Raw genomic sequence first — 21,729 nt, 5'->3', positions numbered from 1 at the left:
AGCTCAAAAATCAACCCATGACAGTGTGTATTTTGCACTCTAATCGCTGATTGTTATGTAAATTACGACGGTGTGCCCATGTGGAGAGCACCGGTTCGTCAACCCCCATCATCTGAGCTGATCTTTCAGGATGAGCCACAAGAGCAGTCATAGTATTTAAGGAGAGGTAACTCATCTTGTTAAGTGACAGTTTACTAACCAGACTTATGCATTAGACACCCATTATATCTAGAAGCATTCCCGGCATTTCTAGCAGCTAGCCCACAGGCTTCTTCTTCTTTGCTTGAATTCCCCCAACCTACAATGTCACAAACGCTTGATTAGTGAGTTGACGTAAGTCCTCAAAGCTGAAAAAACAAGGATAGCTGCATTGCTAGCATTACTAAGCATAGTATGGCAGATATTTCTTACCAGACAGACTTATGTAATTTTAAAGCACCTGTGTTGTCACATCCTTTGACAGCAGGACAATGTTTTAAAACAGTGGCTAACTGCAGGGTATAAGGAAGGAGGGACCGACCACTTCCTTATAGTGCACAAACTATGTTGCCAACGTAGAAGCGTAACCCGCTCCAGCCACAAACAAAAGTAACTATCTCGTGTGCCATCTAATATGTCAGATTGTTTTCCATTTCATGCTTGGTCTCCCATTTAATCCCTAACACACGCGAGTTATTAGAAAAACAGTGTCGATCTTCAACAAATCACATGACAGTGCTAAGTGCTTTAAGGACACTCGGCAAACCAAGACACCGTTTTGCACATAACCTGCTCACAAGGTTGAGGTTGGCTTTTCATTACCGCTGCCCTAGCTGACAGATGTACGTTTGCTCCAGTGTAGATTTCAACATGTTAACTTTCTGTTAATCTGTTAATGGGAGTGTGCCCATACAACTGGTCTGGATCATCGATGGCATCTTGATTCTCAAAAGATCTGTTACAGTTCAAGGTAAAGTGAGCCTTAAAGCTGCGTGTATTGTCGACAGATATGTACACTCAACACTGAAATCCAGCAAAGCAGTGGGATATCGCTATATTGGATTTTGAAAATCTGAGAAACTGAATTGCTGGCTTTAATTTGTGTTGGGAAGAAGCTCAATGAGTTCGTAGAGTTGGTAAAGTAGGAATTAATACGTCTCATTAGTAAGCCCCAGTTGAGGCCAAGCAAGAGTTGAATAATGCATGATAAAGTGTGGGAAGGAACTTTAATGGTTGGGGAAAAATAAAAAATGGTCTGAAGTTTGCAGAGTATAATAGAGGCCAAGCTGCATTTCTTGAATACTGGCTGGTAGCTAAACTGCAATGCTGCCTCTCATGAAGAAGCAGCTGAGGAATCCTAGAGATGGAAGGAGAGACTGAGACTGTCCGGACGTAAAAAAAGCTGCCTCACTTTCACTGGACATTGTTTCAGCAAAATCCACGCATGACTTTGTGACAGCTGAGAAAATGCTGAGTGACGATGGTATGATAATGACAAATGCTTGCAAGTAATGCACAACAGAAAATAAAGAACTGGTTGCTTGGGGCTCTTCAGCTCCTCCTAATACACACACACACAAAAATTTCACCTTTCACCTTCAAACAGTATCAATATTGACCCTATTTTACTTTATTGGCAGGGGTTACAATAATACATTCAGCACTGATTAAAGCATGAGAACAATCACAAGAACACACATCAGTATTCATTTTATTCGTATTTTTTGGCTCTTCAATGCAATCAGCAGCTGTAATTAGTGTTTAAAGGTAGCAGACAAAAGTCTTAATTCCTGAGATACATGTTTTTGATAAAGCAAAGGAAACAGGGATACGATAATGTAGAGAGGTACAAACCCAGCTATGCTACAAATACAGTGAAGTGGTGTTTGTGTTCAGTAATCTTGCAAGTGTTAATATGTTAGTCTCACTCATCGGCCCAGAAGTTTAATAAATCAGAAACTTTTCTGATCAGTCTGTAGTTACCAGCATCTTGATGATCAGATTATATACCACAATTGCAAACAAAGATGTATGTGATCCAAGTATTTTTGCTTACAAATACTGGAACGATAATCTGAACAGTGTCACACGGATAATTAGTGCAATATACTTTATCCTTCACAGCATTTCCTATCAGCTGATTATACGAAAAAGGCACACAGACATGCCAGCAGCAGAAACTGTGTGGTGGGTCCCGGGGCGCTGGATGCTGATCTGGTGTAGATCTTCCTGCTGTGAAGCGGCTGTGCAGGTCGAAACACGTCATGATATCCTGCCTCAGCTGGGAACATCTTCATCTGGTGGCATTAAAGAAATGTTAGTGTCAAATTCAATCCAGTATTTCAATTTGGTGTGCGTCTTCTTCATTCTTTAGCAGGTCTAAGTCACCAAGGGTGCAGCCAAGGGTGCAGCCACTGAATCAGATGTTTCCCGTACATAAATACAGGGTGCGATAATTACTTACAAACAGCTGAAGGATGACACTTTTTATTACTCTTAATTACCAAATTACAGTTGAGAACAAATAGGTAGAAACTAGCGCCAACATTTATTCAAAAGATCGTATGAGTCACCCTTTTTTTTGGTCAACTGTAACGTTTAAAAGGCTCTCGGTCACATGGTTATCTCTTCCTGCTTTCCACTGATCAGTTTCGTACCGACAGCCGACAGTGGCTGATTTCAGTGAAGTTTGATCAGAGCTGGGGAGGGGAAATCACCTGATACTCCAAAAGACAAGATACATAAAACTTGTAATATTTTAGCTGTTTAAGTCTCCAGCCATTTTGAATGGAAAATGAAACAATGACTGATGTTAAAGTTTAGACTTTCCCAGCTTACCACCCGACCTCCCATGCCAAACATACAGACAAGTTCAATGTTCTGGATTTCTCTGACATTCATTAAACTGTGTTGGCGCTTCCCTTTCTAAAGACCTATCTGAAGACAGCACAGGCCAAGCCATGCATCATCAGGAAAGATTCCAAGTGTCGCTCGAATCTCATTACCTGGTGCCAATTGTTAAAAGATGTTAATTATCCTGTTCTGGTATTTACGCAATATAAATCCGTACATATAAATGTCAGCGGAAATATTCATTTCAACTGCTTGAACTGTTATCTTTGGAGAGTGACATACTTAATTTAGAGTTTTAATTATCTTCACTTCACATACCAGGTTTTTGTCCACCTTGATAGACTCTTTGAAGACCGTCCAAACCACCGCTTGGTTACATGACGGGGTGGTTAGGGAGCCACTGTAGCGGTAGAATGCATCTCGACTCACTGTACCAAGCAAGTCGTCTATGGAGATCTCCTCTGTAACGTTAACTTGAGAGCCTACACAGGAGCATAAATGCACAAGATATTGTGGCACATTTATGTTTCCACATTCAGTGTTTTAAAAAAAATAAAAAGTGCACTCACTGATGTTATGAATAGCTGGAAGGTAGCTGGTCAGTTTATTCCAGGCGTCCATATCAGACGCTGGTTGTGACGGGGGATTTGTCTGCAAAGACAGACATGGTGAATGAATAACATTCCACACTTTTGTTGCACGATCTGCTGGGTTAAGAAAGCTACACAAGTTTCCTCATGCACTGATGGCCTGAAGCAGGGTGCAACGTGGCAACTCCACCCACCCCCCCCCATCCTTTTTTTTTTTTTTAACGCCTCTCAAACATCCTGAGTCTGCCACTGACCTCGTGGGCTTCTGAACCGCCACTGCTTTTGGTTGAATCTGTAGCCTGAGAAAATAGACAAAGATTTTAAAAAGGTTTAAAAGGCAGTCAACTGGTCTGGCATTGCAGTCCTGTAACACTGTTAGGACTCATTATGGACAGTTTTAAAACAATTGATCAAATTTTACAGCAGAACCAAAGATATCACCTTTTTTTATTCCACGCATTCCTATTTTTAAAACCTGCCATCCACATTACCCACAATGCAATTCAGCCACTAAGTGACATTACTGGAGGGTGCAGCCACAAAAGGCTTTATACTACTCCTTTAGACTTGTAAACACACTTTCATGAATACAATATGGTGGCGTCATTTGACCAACATCCATAATTGTTTTGTTTTTTTCAGCTGCTTTTCACCCCGGTTCATCGCCTTGCTGTCCTTTAGCAGCGTGCACGTGCAGAAATGTATGAATAGCACACATGATGCATTACTTTTCCCTTAACCCTTAACCCTAGTTGCAATTACCATATACTGAATTATGTATTTGAATGACAAATACTTACTTCCTACATAAGTATTGTGAAGCACTAAATGTTACCTGAATAAAGAATCCCAGCACTGCCAGGCCGTCAGGAGTCTGTAGCGCCTGTTCCAGCGTTAAGTCCTTCCTCTTGTTAACTATGTGCATCTGGACAAAGACACAATAAATGATATGTGATACACACAGGCAATGGCTAAATCTACTGGAAAAACAATATTTCCACAGCAACAACATAATTGGAGTTCAGTGCTTGTAACTACCTCCATGGGGTATCTTTTTGAATCCACTGTGTGCTCTGAACCGTCCGAGTCATGTGAACCCCAATGGAAGTGGAACTGAAGGGTGGAGTAGACATGTGCCAAACCTCCCCCTGACACCTCCACCACATCCTCCTTCAGGACACACTTCACTGGGAGTTGAGGGAGAACACAAGGAGAAGTTCAAAAACTAGGTAGGGTCTAATGATTCATCAAAAATGAAAATATCATGGACAAACACACAGAAATGAAATAAAAATGTCACCTTTTCAAATTGTCAATAACAATTTTCGTTGTGAAATAATAAAATGTAATATTCATCAATTAAAATGAATAAAAATATTGAAAAATTGTTAGACTTCCAGTACTTTGTAGATCCCACAGTGATTCCTTCAAAGTATGTGTTTTCACCAACAGTTCAAATCCAAACCAGCTTTAGCATTTTTGTATGAAAAAAAAATGCACTAATAATTTGACAGTTATTACAATTCTTATGATTATCATTAATACAAGTTATTTTAATTCTAAAGTGTGAGCATTTAAAAATTGTTAGTCATTTTGGACTGGATAAATACTAACTAAAACTAGCCCGAGAGCAATATTCAAACCTGCGTGGCCGGTGTTAATGATGTACTTGATGGCATGTTTGTCGTCAAACTTTGTAAAGGTGAAGTCATCGAGATTCTCATCCTCCATGGCTGTCTTGGTGTCAATGTTGATGGGTGACTGGTGTTCACCGCCGCAGTGTGATTGAGGCAGAACGTGCCAATAAGGTGGACTGTAATCTGAAGGGAGAGGGGAAAACCAACATTTTCAACACTAGTCTAATTTAAAAACAGCAATTTTTAGAAACTGTCCAGAAGTGTGATTTAAGGATACATACTACAGTGATCATCATAGCACCACGAGTGACCTAAAGAATAAAGGAACAGTCATTTTTAATGTGTCAACTTAGAGTCATAAGTGTTGTGGATCATATTCTGTATTTTCCAACTCACCGGGAGTTAAAGGAGTTGCAGGGGAGGCATACACTTGACGTGTATTCAGATTTTGTGTTGGTCGATAAACGTTGCTGAGTTTTGTCTTCTCGGGAAACAGTTGAATCTAAAAACAAAGACAAACATGTTTATTCCAAACAGATATGAGGTATAACAAAAATAACGGTGAGGTATAACAAAAATACTTGAATTTCTCAGCAGCAGAGACAGATTACAGCTCTTTTCAGACAGATTTCACAATAATGCCGCAACGAAGGTTCGCCTTTACACAGCTTTTGTATTTTCACAACGAACCAAGCAGCAGTAGGAAATAAATACATTTAGAAAAAACAGCTCCAGGGTGTCTTTACACACAGTGTGCCGGCATTGCAATGCCAAAAGAGTTGTGACAGTACAAATAATAATGCTGAGATCTGCGTGATTAGTGGAAGGCGACAAAGACACTGAGTATTTTGCTCGAAATCACGTTACATAAATCATCACCAGTCAACTGAGGCGGAACAAAATAATGACGCTAAATTCCCATCTTGAAAAGGTGGCATGAACAAGGCTCATGACGTGTCTGAGTGTGGACTCATTTTACATGTATGATTAAGTTACTATATTTTGGTGTCAGCCAGAGCATTAACCCACCAAATATCATTATGGCCCGATCTGGTTCTTATGACCGCTTTAGGCTACTGCCTCAGTTAGTAACAACTGATTTCTCATTCACTGCGTGATTTATCATTGCAGAGACAGAATCCACTGATTCAGCATTGCACAGGGCACCAAATCAAACCAAATTCCATGAAACTGCTTTGCTTTTTCTGAACGATCTCCCTCCTGGAACGAAGTCTACATGCCTCAATTACTCAGTGCACACCTTAAAAAGGTTGTCATGCAATGAAATAGTCCTGGCATTGTCTCGGTCCTTACTTCTGGTGTACTTAATTTGCTGCCGTCAACATGACTCACAGTTTCACATGTTTTTTTCTAATGTGCTTTATGCCTGAGGTGGAGGTCAAAGAGTCATACACCTGCAGCCTGCATCTGGTGGCATGACAGGTGTATGACCGCATGCGGAGACATGTGCGCCCCACTATCTGCCAGGTGCTGATGGCTGTCAGGCAGATAAGATGGAGAAAGATAGCATGTGACATTCTGCAGAATTGAAATTACTCAAATGTTTGTCCCCACACAGTCACATGGAGCTTGTCCAACAGTTTGTCTCGTCGCCACCATCAACAGATAATAAAGACTGATTATCAAACATGATCATCAAAACAGACACCGGCATGTACCGGTATGCAGTGCCACTGGAACTTGTCTACTGTATGTTCTGTGGTGACGTTTGCCTGCATCCATCAGTGGCTGCCCGTGGAACTGTTTTTTTTTGTTTTTTTTCCATTTCTATCATAGGTCATCAGCTTTTACTGGCTATGCTGCACTGTATGACTAAGCAGTGATTTCCTATCGCAACCTTAATGGACACACAGAAATAATACAACTTCCTGTCGAGTATTTTCTCACACAACTCAAACTGAATTTAGCTCAGCGAGTATTGTCACTATGGTTGTCACAGGGTACAAACACAGCATCAGTGTGTCAGTTGTTGGGGAAGGTGTCTGCCTTTGCTGTCAATCAAGTGACACTTAACCCTCACGTTCACAACTGAACCAGTAAAGTAGGTCAGCGTAGGAGCTGCAACCTAACAGGATCTTTGTTTGATGTAAAAAAGGCTGCAATCAACACTTGTTAACAAACAAGAAACACGAGAATTTCAAGTCCTCAATTGTACAATTGATTCATTTAACTTTGCACTATGCATTAGCTGCACATGTGTTGGCTTTAGTGCAGCAGATTGTCCACTGTCGGTGTGCAGTACACCTTAATCTGATGGCGTTTCTCTTTTGGTCCATTTTATAGAAGTATTTACTTAGTTATATGCTGAATGTGAAAAAAGACCACATGGGATTCAAAGTTGATCCCTCTATCAAGGTACATTGTTTTACAGATAGGGGTGCAGTCGTTCACCCTTTTCTTGGTGTACTGTGGTATGAAAATTGACGGTTCATACATTAGCTTGTTTACAGTATTAAGGTCCAACATGTCAGTTCTGTTAAAATATTTTAAGTTTAGGTCATTATGTATGTCTGGCAGGACATAATATTATGTGAAATTATAATTTTTCAAACAAGAAAACCCGTCTGAGTTCATTCCTCTAAAGGCTGATTGTAACACATCATTATTATTGTGTAATGTCACATACCGTGTACCCTGAAACCATGACATCGTCTGAGTCAGGTTATTGTATCATGAATATCTATCTCGGTCCAACCCTTTTGTTGAGCATGTTTAGTTTTATCAATTTTTCATCTTCTGGTTATATGGTAAACTTGGAAGCTTCATAATTTGTCATTTGTTGTCGTATTTGTGTCCAATTTTCACCCTCTTTTACTTTAGCTTTTTCGTCTCCACCACCTCCTGGGGAAACATCTGGCTTTTCAGGTGGTGTTCAGGGACAGTTTAAGGGAGTCTCACTGAAAACAGCTGCCCGTGAAGCTGCTGTATGGGAGTGGCGAGAGTGAACCAAAACTGTAAAGATGTCAGGCTGGAATTTTAAAGATCGCAAAGATTCAGGTGATGATTTTGCGTAGGGTCATACCTACAAATGACCCTCTTCACATTGTCATCCGGTACATTGTTGTTACTATAGAAATATTCATTAAAACCACTAAAAGAACTCCTCTCAACTTTTAATTCATTCCTTTATATTTCTTTGTTCATTATTAGATTTAATTGATACCACTAAAGATGGCCTTTTCTCCTTTACGGCCTGACTCACCAGATTCTTGTTGATGTTGATAGGCTCTTGGAAAACTGTCCACACGACGGCTTCATTGCAGTCGGGGGTGGTCAGGGAGCCCAGGTATCTGTAGAACTTTGTCAGGTTTACATCTCCAATCAGGTCGTTGATAGAGATTGGGTGGGTTATATTTACTTCTGTGCCTGTGATGTATTAGATAACAAAAAAAAAAGTCTAATTGTATGAAAGTCGGTGAGAGGTGCATTTTATAACATTTCTGAAAAAAAAAATAATAGAAAGCCTTTTGTGTGGACAAAAAGTCTTTGATCTTTCCTGATCTTTGAACGACAGGTGAAAAACGGGAGCAAAATGGAAAAGTGTCGCTTTATATTTTTGTTTAGTGTGAAAACACACATTGACTGTAAGAGATACAACAGGGAGAACCTGTCTGAGCACATGAGTGACATACATTGAGAAGTCAAATGACTGGATGTACAAGGTCACAACGTAACATGTCCCATGTACACTTAAGGAATTTGAGAGATTGTTGTGATTGAGGTGTGACCCTGCCCCCACTCCCACTCCCCCTCCCCCCTGCAGCCACAACTGAACTCAATCACTGCAACCTGCTCTAATGAACTCTGAATAAAAAACAAGAGAACAGCATCAACCTACCTACACCTGTGATGTTTGTCAGGTAAGAGGTGAGCTCGCCCCATGGTCCTGACGCGTCCCCATCTTCTGTCGCCTTTTGGGAGACGACACCATAATATTCACTGTTTTAGTTTGATTATGTGCACATCAACTCTCCTGTATCTACTCCTACATTTGTCCTGCTTCTAAAGAGCAAACTGAGATTCTGCAAATCAAACTGTTGCCCTTGCTTTAGATCTGTTTGCTGCAAAAACCTTGGTTAACCGCTAATAACTGCAAAGTGCTATTAAATGCATAATAAAGTATGCATTAATCATAAAGAAAGCAACAGAAAGCTTTGGAAAGGTTTAACAATGACTTATTGTTGAGTAAATTAAACCAACACTTTATTACAAAGGACCTTAACACACTAGTACTTTATGATAATCATAAATAAATAGTAAAGGCACTACTTCAACTTAAGTTAATAGTTATGTCACTATAGATAAACAATGAAGTGCTTTATGATTCATTTATTAAGCAATGTAAAGGTTTCTAAACATCCAAATAATGGTTATCGACACAGTATGGTATAAGTGTTATAAGTTGCAACTTTATATTGATAAATATTGTATACATGTATCATCTATTAATGGCGGCTATCATAAAGTGACATTATAGGTAAGTTAGTTAAACTCAATAAATGTTTAAAATGCTATGGTCAATAATTATAAGAAACTTTTGGCGATCAACAAGTTTCATGCAAGAGTCTTAATCTGACTATAAACATGTTTATTATGCTATTAACACTTACATAGTCTCATTAATGTAAATAAGCATCTTATAAGAAATGATACACTTATTATAAAGGCCCTCGGTGTAAAACGTTTCTGATAAGGATCACAGAAAGATCAGCAGTTACAAAAGACTTTGGAATAATATTTTGAAGTGCAGGACGTACATTTATGAAAAACCCAAGAACAGCAATCCCCTCTGAATCCCCTGTGGCCTCCTGCACAGCGAGATCTTTCTTCAGACTGACGATGTGCATCTGCGATAGATTACATGGAGTGATGAGACAAAGCAAAGACACACACACACACACACACACACACAGAACTAAAGAACACACTAAAGAACACATGTTGTCTATAGTGAATGCCAGAGAACGATAATGTACCTCCATTGGATATCTGTGCCTGTTAATCGTGTGCTCCGAACCTGGATGATGTTCTGTATCACCCCAGTGGAAGTGAAACTGGAGCGCAGAATATGTTGCGTTAAGTCCACCTCCGCTCACTTCGACTGCATTTTCCTCCAGTTTGCATTTCACTGTGCATGGGAGAGACGGAGGAGTGTTTGTGTAGTTACAGTGAGGTTGGACAGTGGTGGAAGTTTAAGTGTCTTCATTCAAATGTCTTTGTGCCCTTCCTAGACTTAGTTTGTGTACCTGTATGTCCATTGTTGGTGATGGACTTGATGACACTCTTAGAGGTGAAGTTGACAAAAGCAAAGTCATGCAGGTTAGGGTCGGTCTTAACATAACCGGTGGCGATATCGATAGGAGACTGCCTTTTGTCAAGACAGAAAGAAGAGACGTCTCCCCAGTGGGACGGAGTGTGATCTGGGAAAATCAGAGGTGCTCTTAAAAAACACTTTCTGAAGCAGACCAAATCTTTCATTAGGTCAGACGTCTGTCCTTACTTACCACAGCCAGTGTAGCACCATTCACTCCCAGCAGCTGAAACAGAAATATAGCCAGCATACTGTGAATGCTGCAGGAGCTCAGTGCATCAAAATATTAGCATTGCGTGGATAAGAACTGTCCTGCCTGAGGAATATTGTTGCTGGGAAATTTGGAAAAACTGTTTACTGAGCTGTTAAATCAAGTGACAAGTAAAGTAAAATGGACTTATTTTTTTGCAATCACTGGAGTCGTTCCTTGCTGGGTATTAGAAATAACTCAGATTTAAAAGGCCACTCAGCATTGGCCACACTTTTCCGACCTGTATGCTCCATCCATATTTTATGCAGTCAACCATTTAGCAAGCAAAAATAAATAAAATGTATAATGATAAAATAAACACCAATTCTGAGCTTTTGACCTTTTGAGGGGGTATGATCCCAAAGTTGGGATTTACCGAACGAAACGACTGAACTGCATCTATTTACAGTTCAAACCAACAACATCCTGACCAGCTGCAATAAAATGCTGCTCGAATTTCAATGTATCAAACATCAAATAAAGTGTGATGTCACATGTCTTCTGTACTCAAGTAGGATTTTGAATGCAGGACCTTCATAGAGCATTGTTAAATCACTACTGTTAAATAAAAGGATCTGAGTGCTCCATTCATCACTCTCTATTAAATGACAAGCTGGATGAATTTTGTTCTCATCTTAATCTAATTTGATGCACTTTTTCCGACTTAAAAATTGAGGAAGTCGGCCGCTCACATCCTAAATGAAGGGCATGTCACTCTGAAGAATGAAAGTGACAAAGGGGGGAGAGAGCTGGTGTAACCTGACCTTAAATCCACACAGTAAATTCAGTAAAAACTGATGTGTTTCACTCACCACATTTTAGCAAAGCTCCCACACACAGGAGCAGCAGCGTGGAGGAGAGATGCATCTTCAGGTGGAAAAAGAAAAAACTGTTTTCAATCTCACTGCATCTTCTTATGTCTGAAACAACCACGTTTTGAGAACGAGAAAACCAGCCCCAGTGATGTTCTCACTATGCTCCATTATTTGCCATCTTTATGAAATCACAGAATATTAATAGGGATTCTTGCAAGTATCTGATTTGTATCAGGAGACACGATCAAAGCACTCCGGATGACTGAGAACAAAAAGTTGCTTTTTGTGTGTTGAACTTTTGTCAAATCGTCCTACCTTTAGGTTCCAGGCCTGAAGTCCCTAAGGCAATTAGAAGAAGAAAAAAAAAAGAGGGGGAGTTGTCAAATTAGAAATGTGCGTCCATTTTCCAAATAAAGTCCAGAAGTGAGGAAATGGTGACAAAGTGTCCCTAGAATGGTTTAAGTCAGTGATATAGAGTAGGAAGGACAGGCAATGGGAGGGGGCCCTGATTGTGTATACATCACTAAATCAGTATGGGGGTGACGTGCAACACAACCACGGGCCTCCGTCCTTGGGACACGGCAATCAAAATACAGGTGTTTGGAGCAAGCAAATGAGGTGTTAAACTGAGCACGCAACCCGACTCCCGCTCCATGACACAGCATCCAGGTCTAAATACACCAAGCCGGCTTCAACTGGTGATAGAGAAGTTTTCCAGGGGATCAATTACACCAAATGATTCAATAAACAAGTTTTAAATTTGTGGTTAATATTTCCAACTCCGAGGAGAACAGAAACAGCAGCGCCAACAGTTATTATATTGTCTGTTGCTACTTTAATATCAGGCCTAGAATAGTGGATCAGAATTCAGTGTCAGTCCTTAGAAGCTCAACTCATCACAGTGTTTGCCTTTAAGTTTAAAAACACCCTTACTGATCATGTGTAAGCACTATTTGTACAGCACTTTTCAGAACAACGCTTTTTGTTTGTTTGCGTGATGTCTCAGTTCGGCATTACTGAAAATGAGGGCCTACCTCCATTGTCGCCCCGAGTCTTGAATAAAGTTTTAATTAATCGATTCATCCAAAGTGTTTTAGAACAAACACTAAAACACAACAACAAAATACACGGTACTGTATGAATAAACAGGCTGGCGTGAGGAATAAGAGAAAATTAAACTTATGACAATGGATGTTTAAAACTATAAAAACACCAAGGATAGAATTAAACAAAAAATAATTAAAAATAAAATAAAACAAGGGATACATTAAAAATAGAGCAGTGCAAATCAAGACTATAGTATAGCCCTTACTCAAAACATAAAATACCCCCTCAAATTTAACTAAAACATTTACAAAAGAGGCCATCTAATAAAAATAAACCTTTTAAAGTGATTTAAAAAACGGCCCTGACGTAGCCAGCTGTAGAAGTGTTAACCTACAATACAGCACTGTTAAATGAAAAACAACTAAAATGCCCAGATTAGACCTTTAACTACCAAGCTATACGCTCCACCAAACATTTTTTCAAACTTCACTTCAAGATAGAGGAAGTTGTTATTACTTCCTTTATTGTGGCTCTCAGCAGCAAAAAGGCTTAACTCCGATAGACAAAACAATCCAGATAAAAGGATATTACATCCTACATTAAACACAGGACACGGCCTGACTAATCCTTTAATTCTGTAAACTGATACAGCGGAGGATGAACAAGACTTGGTGTCGACACCGCAGATTGTTGACCAACTGGTCAGGCTGCCAGCTTACACAAGCCGCCACAGGAATGTTGACTGTAAACTGCAGTAATGGGATACTGGATTGTGTGCTGGGTCAGTGCCTATTATATCATTGTACATGTGACTCTATTTCAGCTGCTCAACTTGTGAAATCTTTTTGAAGGCAGTAAGAGTCCTGGCAGATTTTACTTGGATGATTCCTGTTGTTTGCATGATTTGATTAGGTTTGGTTTTTTGGGGGGGGGGGGTTTTTTTGCGGGGGGGGGGGGGGGGGGGGGTTTGTCTTGGTTGTCTGGAGCTCAGCTTGAGGCTACAGCCAGAATCTAGTTAGCTTACCTCAGCGCAAAGACTGGTAACAGGGGGAAACAGACAGCCTAGCTTTGTCCAGCAGTGAAAACATAAAAACAAAAACAAAAAATCTGCCAATACCAGCACCTCTAAGGCTCATTAATCAAAGCAGCATAATGTAGAAATTGGCATGTTGTGCAGTCTGGCACACCCCACAGCTTCTAAGTGCAACACTACTGTAAAATAAATACAAATCCCAGGTCTGTAATGTTGGAGCCAACTACAGACTAAACTCAATACGTCACAAAAATGTGCTGAAAACCAGCACATCAGGAGTGGAAGTGAAATGTTTGTGGCTACAGGAGTTCTTTCCAAGCTGTTTTAACAAATCTCATGTATAAATCTATCATCTTATATCATCAAAACATACTTCAAGCTTCCAATCCTGAGACCAGAGAAGCTGTTGAAACATTTCTGTAAACCTGTGGTGTGACATCTTGGTCCGGTCTGCCACGAAAATTTAATTTCAACCACATCTACTCAAGCAAAGCCCTGTTAATAACAGCAAGTGAATTGATACCGGGGAATTGGGAAAAACATCTTAGAGAAAAGAAGAAGAAAAAAAAAAGAAAAAACACAAGCCTTTATTGCTCTACTGACGTTTAGCGGCTGTATGCAAACGCTGATATCTAACGGTCACCACTTCTCAGGGACAAAAGGCCCCGGCTCTGTGTGCTGTTGACTCAATGACACACTCGAGAGGTTTTTCCTTGTTTAACTGCCAAGTCTCAGTGACTGTGTTTTCCCGTGACACACTCAAAAAAAAAAAAACCTCACCTTAGAAGCCTTTGAGCAGTGGCTTGGAGAGATCAGGGAGAGCTGAACAACTTTGGTTCACCTGAGCAGCAGCTGGACCTCTTTAAGTCATCAGCGTGTGATTGGTTGGACAATTGGCTCCATCGAGTTGTGGCGGTGACCTTTTAGTCGCAATAAATTAATTCGCACACTGTACACATGTAAGCTCAGGGCTACCAGAAAATGAAAAAAACAGAACAAACAGAAGATTGATCATGAGGCATCTTAATTTGTTTTTTGGTTCTTGGTGGGTGAGTCAGCACATTAGTTTGATAAAACCTCAACAGCTTTATCTTAAAAACTCAAGTGTGCATCCCAGGCTTTACAAAATCGCCAAATAATGTCGGCTGAATTTCTGTAAGATGATGTGACATGTTTGAAGATTTAACTCGGTGTAAGTATCACATATTTGCACAAGCAGACAGTGGGGGAATAAGATGACTTTAACAACTTTAGAAAAATGAGAATGTTAAAGGCCCAAAGAACAAACTCGGGAAGGATATCATGAGCTTAAAGGGTTAAGAACCAGCAGGACGTGTAGCTTACTGCGCTGGCTCTGAGCATACCTCACCAATTTTCTCATTAAGTTCAGTTCACTAAGCCTAAAAAGAAGAGTTACATAAAATCTTTTGTGACACCGGAGGAGCTTTGTAATATCAGAGAAATGTCAGCAGGCATTTTATTCCCCTTTTTGTTTTACCACTCTGGGATTTGAGATATATGCACGCCCTGAAGAGGCATGTGAGGAAAGAACATCTGGTGAATCATTTTCTAAATCAAAGTGTTTTTTAAATCATTCCTGTTTGTGGCTTAAGAACAGGGGAAAGATGTGTTTTTTTGTTTTTTTTCTATGATAAACTTATTCCTACCATATATTTTTTTGTAGTTTTCACAGGTGGGGAAAAGAATAAGAGGATTTGCCAGGATAATTTTTCTATGTTACTCATCCATGACAACAAACTTTGAAACAATGTAAAATGCAGAAAATATGAATATATGAAAAAAAAACAAGAAGACACGTGATCCTGGCATCAACATTGCACATCTCTTTCACAGAGGTAAAAGTGTAACTGAAAATGAAAAGATGAAAAGTTTCTGGAACTTAAAGATTATCCGGGCAAAACCTTTTTTTCCTCATCTGTTATTAAGTCATGAACATGGATGAGAAAACAGTTTATATCAGACAGAGAAAAGGGATTGCCAGATTCTCTTCTGTAATTTGCCTCTTAAGACTTCTGTACTAAAAACTAGATAGAAAACACATCTTAAAAACATAAAGTGGCATAATGGGGAGGTTTAGGTTCTGGAGTGTTTTTGATTCGATAGGGTCTGAAGTGGAAGTGCAAACTAAAATTCTAGAGTAGCCTTTTAAGAGGGCAAAGGATTGGCGACTTCACCTAGGTTCATTTATTAGCCAACAGCTGTTGTTGATTATCTAGAAAACAATTCCACTTAACAACTGTCCTGTGGAAACCCAATTTATTATTATGAATCATTCAGAATTCAGAATCTAACTTTTTACACACATTAATTGGTTAACATAGGAACTTGAGATTATTTCTAGGCTTATAAACTATTTATTTGCCCATTCAACATCAGCTGCAGTTTACAATAAGCCATAAATAAATCCAACAACACACCACAAGTCAGTAAACAATGTGAAATTGAAATTTAGGATGAAATACAAAGTTCACGTAGCAAAAAACCTGTGACGGATATAACCTGTACTTGTGATGTGCATATCGGCTGTGAGATATAAGGAGACGTTTATCGTCAGGTAAGAATCTGCAACATTATATAACTAGCTTTTCGTTATTAAAATGTGTGTGTGAAAGTTTATTGTAAAAATCAACTATCTTTCTTGCCAGTAGCAGCAGAAGCCCTTTTCATATTTCCAGTACATTCATACAGTTTCCTGCCACTAATAGAACTATAAACACTTTTATTCCACTTAATCTTTTTTACAATTATGCTCCTAAAAAAAAAAGTCTTAAATTATATAATAGCCTTAGCAGTCTATTATTATTCTCCATGTTGCATTGCAAATGTACAGTCAGCAGATCATTAAATAAAGAAAATGAAAATAATGTGGGGGGTTTTTTCAGCTCTCATTTCAAAGCTGGCTAAAAAGGAAAAAAGTATCTAAACGTGAGTTAAATCCTTCATGTTGCCCTTTTTTCTGTCCGCTGTCAGGTTCATAAGAACTGTCAGACAGGTCCAGTCCGGAGCGCAGTCCCTCATGCAACCACATGGTGGGATCAAAGGGCTGCTGCTCAGAGTAGAGATGCAAAACTCCTGCAAAGCAAAGGTTAGGGCATGAGGTAACCCAGCACTGCCTCAATGGTATTCCTAACATATAATACCGTTGTTATCATCAAATAAGAATACAGCATAGGAACATGCAACTGAATATAAATGTGTTTTTGGAAATGAGAGTTCTTACCCGAAGAGGGACCCAGTGAGCTCGTCGACAAGGCCACCTAATAAAACGATTAATACAAAAGTAAAGAAAGGCTACAAATAATAACCAAATAATGGTGCGTTCACGGTATGAGTAGGAGTATTTACCTGGTGTGCAAATTGTGTCGCACAGAATGGGGCAAAGGAAGCAGGATGAGCATCCCTGGAAGACAGAAAAAAAAACAAGGGGATAAAGTGAGGAGAGGCTGTTGTACCATTGAAATGTTGCTTCAAATGTGCTTCATTTGTTGTGTTTTGGACGCTGGAGATTCTTACTTCACAGTGCTCACACTCGTCTCCTTCACACGGGCATTTGTCGCACTTACTGCAGTGCTGAAAGAGGGAGGGGCGGACAGCATTTACAGTCACTGATTGTAAGAAAGTGACACATCCTAATTAACATTTCATCTTTAAAGTTTTAAAACTGACTTCTATGTATATTTTTAAAAAAGCAGCAATTTATGAAGATTAAAGGATAAACTCAACCAAAAATGAAAATTCAGTCACCATCTACTCAGCATCACGCCGCTGGAAAGTCAAGTAAAGCTTAGGGACACTTTCCACAAAACATTTCTGGAGTGCATCTGCAGGCTCCTTTACCACGGAAGAGGATTAGGGCCACATGTGAATTTTTTTTTAATTCTGACTTTAAAGTCAGAATTCTGAGAATAAAGTCAGAATTCTGAGATTAAAGTCAGAATTCTGACTTTTTTCTCAGAATTCTGAGAATAAAGTCAGAATTCTGACTTTAATCTCAGAATTCTGATTTTAAAGTCAGAACTAAAAAAAAATTCACATGTGGCCCTAATCCTCTTCTGTACCTAAATAACTAGATGTGGACTTTGGAAATAAAATTAAACATGAAGTGGCTCTTTACAGCTGGTCAGACTTTATCTGTGTCAGTGAAAGCCTCAAGATCCCAGATTCATTTGAAAATAAGTTAATCACACCCTCTTCTTCATATTTTTAAATCAGCTTGGGATCTGGGTGCTTCTGGACACTTGGATTACACAGGATGAGCTGTAAGTCATTTTATTTTTTTTAAGTCCCCATCTGCTTCAGTTGTTTAGGAGAATACTGCAGCTCTTTTTTTGCTGCGAAGCTCCAGAAATGTTTTCTGAACAGCAAAACCTCCCCCGCCTTTCCTCCCCCCGGCATGGGTTTGAGTAGATAATGAATGAATTTTCCTTTTCGGGTGAACTTGTCCTTTAAGTAAAACTTTGTAAAAAAAAATCAATAATAATAATTATAAAAAAAAAAAAAAAAAGTTTGAAACACACACCGGATAAATGCACCTTAAAATCTTAAAATTGTACCTCGCAGATGGAGCAAACACTACACAAAGAGCCGGGGCGGAATTGCAGCATATCGGTGGCAGACTCCACTTCGTCATGTTCTGCTGCGTCGGCACCCTCAGGCTCATCTAGTCGACACAGTCAGTGACAAATTAGGCTTCAGCAGCGAGACCTATATTTCAGCCTGGCCAATATTAGCTTATTGCAGATACAGCAGTAAATAACAGGAAACAGACGTACAGAAATGCCTGACTAGATCTTTAGTTGTTCACTACAAAGGACTGAAAAGTACATTTGAGGCATGCTAGCAGCATGGCAATGATTCAATCTGTCAGACCACAACTTGTTCCAGACTGAAAGATCTCAATTAGATAGTTGTAGAAATGTGAATGATCCTGGAGCATTAATCTTTGAGACTTTGGTGATCCTCTGACTTTTCCTGTGGCGCCACCTTGAGTTTGATATTTGCGATATAGAGAAAAGTACCTCAACAACTTATGGATTGATTGCTGCTAAATGTCGTGTAGTCTGTGCTGTTCCTTAGCAGATGAACTATAACAACCTTGACCAAAACTTCAACTTCATTAATCGGGCCACAGGCCGGAACCTATTCTTATTGTATTGTATTGTTAAGATGCAAATGGCACAATTATCTCAAGTTCCCTTAATAGCAGAAAAAAGTTAGCAGAGAGTCACTTTAGCTCAAAACATTAAAAAAAATATTATTATAGTTTTATACTAGAAACATCTAGCTGGCCAGGCCAACACTGGACAGCCCTCATATATCACAATAATCAAGGAACATTTAAATGTGTCTAATATTTAAGTTTATGATTGAATATCTGCATCTTCTCATGAGCTTTGAGCTGTACTTTGGATTTAGTTCGAAGCTGATTGTAAAATGTTAGCATGCTGGCAAGTTCAATGGGCAGCTAGCACGGCTGTAGATTTTAAAATGACCTGGTCTGTATCTTGGTCACTGGTATATCAAGAATTATGTTCATGTTTTCATATAAAACTATAGAGGTTATACCTTCTCCTTCTAGCACTTTCTCCTTCACCAGAGATAATATTTTAGCGGACAAGATACTTGTCTTGCCTAAGAGCGTCCTGCACTTTTCTCAATGTAAATAAGCCAGTGATCAACAGACTGTCCATTCGTCTGGTTTTGGTGTTCCAGCTGTAATCCCCTTTTGCAGCCTGTGGTAACTTAATTGTCAATAAATTAGGTATTTTAACTTTGGCTGCTCATTTATAGGCAGATTAACTTAAATTTCTATGTGAAGCCTCTATTTGTGTTTTTCCTTCATCTGACTGTTTCTCTGACTTCACCAGTACTTGTTTTGGGGACTCAAAATAGCCGCGTTGGTTCAACAAAAGGCCCGAGTGGTTTGGACACTTCTGCGTTCCAACAACCACACAGATAAACCCGTCTATTTTAGGACTGATATGTGTGACGGTGTTCTCACAGAGGCTGCAGTTAGCCTGACAATGTCAGATGCTACTGTAGAGTTAGGAAGCACTCAGAGGGCCCAAACTAATGCACAGTTTAGTGTCGTGATTACCAATAAATACTTTAAAATATATGTAGAAATATATTTAAAAAGTGAGTGTACCATCATCATCCTCTAATTCGGTTGCATTTCTTTCCTCAGAGTCGGCCTCTTCAGTATCCTCTTCTTCTTCCTCCTCCTCCTCCTCCTCCTCAGCATCAACAGCCTCCTCTTCCTCTTCAGAAGCCTCTTCTTCGTCCTCTGTTGCCCCCTCTTCATCCTCCTCCTCATTTTCTTCTTCTGCTGCCTCCTCCTCCTCCTCTTCATCATCGTCATCATCCTCTTCTGCAGCTTTTTCTTCCTCCTCCTCCTCCTCCTCTTCCTCCTCCTCAGCAGCATCTCCCTCTTCCTCTTCCTCAGCAGCTTCCTCTTCCTCAGCAGCTTCCTCCTCCTCGTCTTCCTCTTCCTCTTCCTCTGCTGCTTCCTCCTCCTCCTCTTCCTCTGCTGTTTCATCCTCCTCTTCCTCTGCTGTTTCCTCCTCCTCTGCTTCTTCTTCCTCAGCAGCTTCCTCCTCCTCCTCAGCATCGTCCTTCTCCTCTGCCTCCTCTTCCTCCTCAGCGGCCTCCTCTTCCTCTTCTTCTTCCTCAGCAGTCTCCTCTTCCTCCTCCTCTTCTTCCTCCTCTGCAGTCTCCTCTTCCTCCTCCTCAGCCTCCTCTTCATCAGCCTCTGCTGCATCCGATTCTTCTTCTTCATCGGCATCTTCCTCCGCTGCTACCTGTTCGTCTTCCCCACCAGCGGCATCAGCATCGTCAGCGGTTTCACCCTCTTCGGCCACAACATCTTCAACAATTCTGCCATGGAGGTCTTCCTCAGCCACGTCCTGGGCACTGACTACACCAGAGAGGGGGAGCTGGGAAGGGCACAGGAGAACCAGCAGGAGCCCCACCACCCAGCCTTTCACAGGAGCCATTTTGAAAGACAGTTGAGGACCTCTTCTGAACTACAAATCCACTCTGGGTCAACGTCCCTACCCTGGTTTCTTCCACCAAAAACAAAACCAATCGATAAAACCTTTTAAATCCACAGAAAACGTAACCGAGGTTAGGGTGATTCAGAAATACTGTTCAGAATTCTGCTCCAGGCTACAGAGAGACGGGCAGAGGAGGGTCGAGTTCACAAGACCGTCAGAGCAGCGGGCCAGCCTTGTGCTGGGAACACAGAGGACACAGTGGAAACACAACTGGGTGTGTGGTGTAGTTGTGTGGCTGCATGAGTGACAGAGGCACATGTTCAGGAAGAATGCTCCTGATGCCCTTAACCCAGTGTACTATGGGAGGTGGGTGTGTGCATACGGGAGACCGAGGGGGGTGGACAGGCAGGGGTGGACTGCAGAAGGGTGGGGAGAAGAGAGGTTAAAGAACATATGTATAGCATGTGTATGTTCTGTTCATGTCCATTTATAATTAATTCTATTTTTTTTTTAAAACTAACTTAAAAAAACTAAATTATTGAAATTGAGGATTAAACAATCAAGTGAAACTGAGGATTAAACAATCAAGTGGCACTGAGTAGAGCACATACCTCCGCCATGACCCAATACTCCCTACACAGTCATAAATACCAGTCACTGAAATATGGCAGTTCTTTTTTATAATACATTTTCATGAGCAATTAAAAAAACAATGCAAAAATCAGGCCCTGCGATGAGCTGGCGTCTCATCCAGGGAGTACCCTGGCCTTCGCCCATAGAGCCACTGGATTTGGCCCCAGTATCCCCGCTCCACCTTGAAAAAAAAAGGTGGTATAAAAGCGGTAACATCACCCGCGACCCGCATGGATAAAGCGGAAGAAAACGAACGAATGCAAAAATCAGGCAATTTAAAAAAAGTGAGAAAAAAAAGTCCTGGATCCGCCCCTTTATCCAGATCCACACCGAAAGTGAATGGGGTCTATTCTGGTCCGAGACCTGTTCTCCATCCAAGGTTCATGGAGATCTGTTGAGTAGTTCTTGTGTAATCCTGCTGACAAAACAGAACAGGCGAAAACAAAACCTGCAAAGGATGAATTAAATAGTCTCCTGAATGAGGAAAGAAGCTGCACCATAGTCTAACAGTATGGCAGCAGATACTTCTGTATCGATTGCCAGA

The 21,729-nt window shown here is 40.3% G+C and overlaps 2 protein-coding genes across 3 annotated transcripts; both read right to left on the bottom strand.

Moving 5' to 3' along the window:
* Positions 1 to 1,587: 1,587 nt before the first annotated feature.
* Positions 1,588 to 14,424, bottom strand: LOC115571619 (carbonic anhydrase-like). Of its 2 annotated transcripts, none has more exons than XM_030401099.1 (18): positions 14,317 to 14,424; positions 11,772 to 11,795; positions 11,454 to 11,508; positions 10,585 to 10,617; positions 10,327 to 10,500; positions 10,057 to 10,208; positions 9,838 to 9,927; positions 8,919 to 8,991; positions 8,283 to 8,446; positions 5,456 to 5,561; positions 5,341 to 5,370; positions 5,066 to 5,242; positions 4,461 to 4,609; positions 4,258 to 4,347; positions 3,677 to 3,721; positions 3,402 to 3,483; positions 3,151 to 3,314; positions 1,588 to 2,276 (listed from the first exon to the last, which is right to left on the bottom strand). In XM_030401099.1, exons 3-18 carry the CDS (start codon positions 11,506 to 11,508, stop codon positions 2,121 to 2,123), a joined length of 1,740 nt encoding a protein of 579 aa, XP_030256959.1. In that variant the 5' UTR covers positions 11,772 to 11,795; positions 14,317 to 14,424; the 3' UTR covers positions 1,588 to 2,120. The 2 variants fall into 2 exon arrangements, with proteins under 2 accessions (XP_030256959.1, XP_030256960.1); XM_030401100.1 differs by having other exon boundaries at positions 11,772 to 11,786; positions 14,317 to 14,399.
* Positions 14,425 to 15,798: 1,374 nt separating this feature from the next.
* Positions 15,799 to 20,864, bottom strand: LOC115571620 (cilia- and flagella-associated protein 251). The gene is made up of 6 exons (XM_030401101.1): positions 19,706 to 20,864; positions 18,111 to 18,217; positions 17,071 to 17,127; positions 16,903 to 16,957; positions 16,778 to 16,814; positions 15,799 to 16,629 (listed from the first exon to the last, which is right to left on the bottom strand). The coding sequence occupies exons 1-6, from the start codon at positions 20,550 to 20,552 to the stop codon at positions 16,608 to 16,610; spliced, it is 1,125 nt and encodes a 374-aa protein (XP_030256961.1). The 5' UTR covers positions 20,553 to 20,864; the 3' UTR covers positions 15,799 to 16,607.
* Positions 20,865 to 21,729: the final 865 nt, after the last annotated feature.

The sequence above is a fragment of the Sparus aurata genome, chromosome 20 (assembly GCF_900880675.1).
Source record: "Sparus aurata chromosome 20, fSpaAur1.1, whole genome shotgun sequence".
In the NCBI taxonomy this organism is placed as follows: Eukaryota; Metazoa; Chordata; class Actinopteri; order Spariformes; family Sparidae; genus Sparus; species Sparus aurata.
This window is presented reverse-complemented; position numbering and strand designations above follow the sequence as displayed.

Bases quoted from the DNA above. Each gene is read 5' to 3' on its own strand.
- LOC115571619 (XM_030401099.1), bottom strand. From the start codon at position 11,508: ATGCATCTCTCCTCCACGCTGCTGCTCCTGTGTGTGGGAGCTTTGCTA. The intron at 8,447-8,918 runs GTAGGTTGATGC...AATACATCACAG, and splicing joins GACAAACATCACAGGTGTAG to GCACAGAAGTAAATATAACC. The intron at 5,371-5,455 runs GTGAGTTGGAAA...TTTATTCTTTAG, and splicing joins TGCAACTCCTTTAACTCCCG to GTCACTCGTGGTGCTATGAT.
- LOC115571620 (XM_030401101.1), bottom strand. From the start codon at position 20,552: ATGGCTCCTGTGAAAGGCTGGGTGGTGGGGCTCCTGCTGGTTCTCCTG. The intron at 18,218-19,705 runs GTACACTCACTT...TGTGTCGACTAG, and splicing joins CGAATTAGAGGATGATGATG to ATGAGCCTGAGGGTGCCGAC. The intron at 16,815-16,902 runs GTAAATACTCCT...TCGTTTTATTAG, and splicing joins CGACACAATTTGCACACCAG to GTGGCCTTGTCGACGAGCTC.